The sequence below is a fragment of the Ovis canadensis genome, chromosome X (assembly GCF_042477335.2).
Source record: "Ovis canadensis isolate MfBH-ARS-UI-01 breed Bighorn chromosome X, ARS-UI_OviCan_v2, whole genome shotgun sequence".
Taxonomy (NCBI): Eukaryota; Metazoa; Chordata; class Mammalia; order Artiodactyla; family Bovidae; genus Ovis; species Ovis canadensis.
Genome location: NC_091727.1, coordinates 24,435,001 through 24,439,637, shown reverse-complemented (window position 1 = coordinate 24,439,637; position 4,637 = coordinate 24,435,001). Strand labels below are relative to the sequence as shown.

The following is a 4,637-nucleotide window of genomic DNA, read 5'->3' as shown; positions in this document are numbered from 1 at the left end:
TCTTCAGAAAGCAAAGTGGAGGTGTGGGCACAGGAAGCATACATTAGAGAACCATCTCTATAATCCTACATGGTAATAGCAAGGAAAAAACACACTAGTCCTTAGTTTCCCAGAGCAGCCTGGGTGTTGCAACTTCTGACAGGTTGCAGTGCTTGAGGTACCAAGGCATTAATTAACTGACATGGTCATAAACCCAAAGTGTTTCTACTTAGAACCTGAGTATAAGAAGAGAAAGGAGGAGAGGGTGAGGGAAAGAAAAGAGAAGGCAAAGCACGATATAAAGCGGCATCATCTGTACTACATAACCAGTATGCCTTCACTAGGGTCCTGGCTGGGTGACCTTTCTCTTGTGGGGGCTGTTCTTCCAGGGGCCATCAGCCTCACTCTCCCAAAGGAGATAGCACTGGACTCTTGGCTTAGCTCTCTGAATATGCAAGTCAGCAAAGCACATGAGAAGCCATACTTCATCTCTCAAAGGACCCAAAGTATATTGAAATGCCACTCAGAACACTGGGACATACATTATGCCAAGCATCTCTGAGCACAGACCTAATAAGCAGGCTGAGGTTGGGCAGGGGATGGTTTCCAGTCATCCCCTACTCCTGGCTGCCCCCTCCAGTCCACTCTTTGCACCTGATAGAGTCACTGCAGCAGTTTTCCTTTTAGAAAACTTTATTCTGAATTGAAAAAAAAAAAAAGCACAGTATATATTTCCTTTATGAAAATTCACGTAGATTTTTTTCCACAGGTACATAATTTTTTAAAAAAATATAGCATAGCTGTATAAGGGGAACTTTTTTTTTTTTTTTTTAGTTTTTTAATCTTACCAAGAATGTAAGAAAGGAAGGCTACAGTGAAATACATTTCGTTTCTGGCAAAAAGGCACCGTTCTGAAGAAATGAGAAAAATAGCACCAGGGCCGATTAACCATCCCTCCCTCCCCTCATTTTTTTTGGATATAACACAAAGGTCCTTGCCGTGGCCTATACACATTTTAATGAAATGCTATAGGATATCAAATTATTTAACATGTACTTTCCCTTTGTATAAACCTTTACCTAGATTTTCTATTTGAGGAAATGAAAAAGGCAGGTGAGTGTAAAACAGCTGTCCAGTGTGCATGTGCAGGCTGGGCTTTGGAGAAATTCAGTACACAAGTAAGCTCTGTTTAATCTATTTAATAAGTGCACAGCTTCTAAATCTCCCTCCTTAAAGACTGAGAAGGACAATTGCTCCTGGAGCCAGTGGCCTGGGAAGTACTTGGCTTCAGATTGGGTTTAACTGGCACGTGAAAAGGCAAAATGCCCGCCCTGCTGCCAGGCTCTGTGAACCCCTCTTTCTGGGGGCTCCTCTGCTGAAGGTCCTGGGTAAAAGCCACTTGCCTCCTAGCCACTCTCATTTCTCTTCCTTCCCCGCCCCCTCCCCTAGAAATCCAGGGCTGAATGCCAATGTGAAGCAGCCAGTTTTCCTGGTGGTGTTTCAACAGCACAAGGTATATTGTCAGAGGAAGGTATTTCTGCTGTTCCCTGATGTTTGGTAGATTCAGTAGCTTTGCAGTTGCCCCTTAATAATCCCCCTCCCAAGTCACAGCCACACAAACATGATTGTAGTTCCACAGGAAAAGCGATGCAGGAGAAGCAGCCAGGGCCATGATGCAGGTGCCAAGGATGTGGGTCTTCTTTCCACCGTCCCTGCAGGTCCACTTCCTGGAACCCCTCAGGACCATACAGCACAATCGGCGAAGAGTCTGCTGAGGTTCACTTCGGAATAGCCACTTTGGGACAAGAACTGCTCTGCTGTGTTCTTGAGTTTTCTATAGTCCTGAAGAACTTTGGGAGTAAGAAACTGCTTCTTCAATTTATCTAAAAAGAAATAAAAATAAAAGGATTACAAGGCTCAGAAGCAGCTTCTTTAAAAAGCATTCAGTATTTCTGAAGCACTAGAGCAGGAGCTGTGAGTTCTGTTTGCAGCTCCAGGTCTCTGATGTCCTCATGGTCCTATGGCTGGTCTAGCCCTGGGGCCAATCCCACACTGGGGGAGAGGGAACCCCGAGATTCCTCTGTAGAAGATTTTCTTCCTTCCCCCTGCCCACCACTTCTCAGCACCTAGCCGACTCAGCACACCGGGGACAGGGCCACTCTCAGTGATGGGAACTGCAGGTGCACGGCCATGTGCAGCAGGCAAGGTGAACTCCACTCGCAGACACTCGGCTTGTGGTGCTGTTGAGCACAGGCATGCAACTGCATGCAAAGTACAGATGTGGCAGGAACTAGTTTGCCTCAAAAGGAAGGCAGAGCCTCCCAGTGCAAACTCCCTAGATCAGATGGGCCTAGTCGGCTTCTAGTCCTTTCCATCTGCATCCCTCTGCTATACAAAATCTCCTCTGCTCAAAGAAACAAGGGATATGCTGTCTGGAGAGCACCTGTCCATGGCAAGATTGCTTTTTTCTTCTTTGTACACACCGTGTACCTTTGAACTTGAGATGTGCAGCGGCCCTTTCTCTGCTTCCTGCTCCTCCCACCCATTCATCCCTGGCCTTCCCATTCTGCCCAGGGCACTCTCAGCCAGAGAGAAGAGCCTTCCTTTCTCCCCCCAGAGTCTGAGACCTCTAAACTTGGTTCTTTGTAAGGAGCAGTGGTCTGGGACACCCAGGTCTGGCCTTTTAGAGACAGGCTGATCCCTGGGGTAGCCAACCCTGCCCACGATGGTTAAGATGACACAGTTTTGCTCAAAGCTGCTCGGGAAACCTCTGAGGTGTTTGGAGAAGCCCTTAAAAAAATTCCCCATCTGATGGCTGAGGAGGTTAAGTCACTTGCCCCAGGACACAGAGCTGGAGATCTGGGATGTAAAAACGTAGAGCCAGGTAGCCAGAACCCTGAGCTCACTTGTGGTGAGGCTCACTGTGCACCCCTATCCATGCACCCCTGTTCACTGCTCCCAGATAGACATGGGCAGGCCCCCAGATGCTGGCCTGCGCCAAAGAGCCTGGGCGGGGGGCGAGGCTGCCTGGCGCCCCAGGTTAGGGAAGCATCAGGAAGGAGACATGGAAGGGAGGGCACATCAACCACAAAAGAAACAGCAGAGCAACAGTGAGTCTACAAAACACCCGCACAATGAACTCAGTCTCCAGAGTTTTGTTCCTTAGCTACACATTCACATTTGTTCTCCACAACCTTTTCTCAATTACATCAATTGCCTTTCAAAAAACAACAACAGAAAGTTTTGTAGAGAGGATTTAAATGCCCAAAGCGGGTGGAAAAAGAGGCAAAAGAGAGAGAGAGAGAGGGCGCATCGTTAAGCAAGGAGAGAAAGACACTTTGAAAGTTCTAATTATCGGAGTCTGGGAATACACAACAATGGCCCGAGCAGTGGCGGCCGGCCGGCGCCCCGTGCATGTGAATGACACAAATGCATGTGTGACCGGGGAGAGACATTTACAGAGCTGCGGTGAGACGGAGCAGGGGAGGAAGAGAGAGGGCACAGCTCCTGATGTGTTTACCTCCTCTGCTGATGGGATATTGACTTTTCCCACCAGGTTGGTTAGAAAGGGGACTATTTACGCTGCCACACAGCCGAGTTAGAATGACAACCAGCGTCATTCGGTGCTCTTCTTCGTAAAAGACAACTGTGACCGCCAGCATATCCCATAGCCGGTCAATACGGCAGAGGCACCATTCCACGCCAGTTAGAGATGCAGATAAAGGCTCCTACTTGCTTCCCCAGTGAGAATCGAATCAATAACGTTTGGAAGGTCTTCTAGGAAAAAGAACTGCACGAGCTGCCACAGGCTGCACTGGGGATGGGAGCTGTGGGGAGAAAGGGCTCACCCCTTCTTTGTTGTGTTCTCTCTGCGTTGGGTACCTGGGCCACCCACGTTAGGCTTCCATCACTCTGTTTCTCTTAATGCTACACTCACCTGCTACTTTAGAACTCAAGGGAAAACAGGGTTAAATGGTGGAAATCAGTTAACGTAGCCAGTAGAAGCAGATTCCTTCTCTCTGCTCTGGTTCTGGGAGTTGGGGAAGAGGCCGTCAGGCAAGCAGCAGAGATGTGCAGCCATCCTGCCCCATCCACAGAGATGCCACAGGCCATAGCTATTGCTGTCTCAACAATCAGCACAAAAAATCCAAACTTCATCCAGCCAGGGAAGGAAATACTCTTCCTACACACAAGCGCATCAGCAAAATATACTCTAATGGACAGAAGTATCACCAAATCACTCATTGTAATACACCAACAAAGCAAATCTACTTTTCCTGGGAATAACATTTGGGGGAACATTTACCCTTGTCCTTTCTACATGGGGATTCCTTAGGGTTATATACTCATTACCAAAAAATATCCTGCCCCCAAGCCCTGTGAAAACAATGAAAACCGAGTGAGCCTATATATTCATTATTCACACAATGTTTTATCAGATAAGAAAATTAACTGCTAATTTAAAAGTTTCTACTAATTAGAGTCTAAAACCTCAAAATCATGCAAGCTACAGTATTTTCTATATGGGATGAACTAGACCATCACCTGCATGTTGAACTTGTCTGAAATATTTTACTTAAAAGCCAAAGGATCAAATAAGATGTCAGAACTGTTTTTTTTTTTTAATGGAGTATTCTCCCATCTAAGGAAACCATCTC

At 46.9% G+C, this 4,637-nt stretch overlaps 1 protein-coding gene across 1 annotated transcript in view; it reads right to left on the bottom strand.

Annotated features, from left to right (window-relative positions):
• Positions 1-654: 654 nt before the first annotated feature.
• POLA1 (DNA polymerase alpha 1, catalytic subunit) overlaps positions 655-4,637 on the bottom strand; it is a 291,484-nt gene continuing 287,501 nt past the window's right edge. The window contains exon 37 of the mRNA XM_070289875.1: positions 655-1,862. Coding sequence (XP_070145976.1) covers positions 1,717-1,862 — 146 coding nt within the window. The 3' untranslated portion in view covers positions 655-1,716. The remainder of the gene's footprint in view (positions 1,863-4,637) is intronic.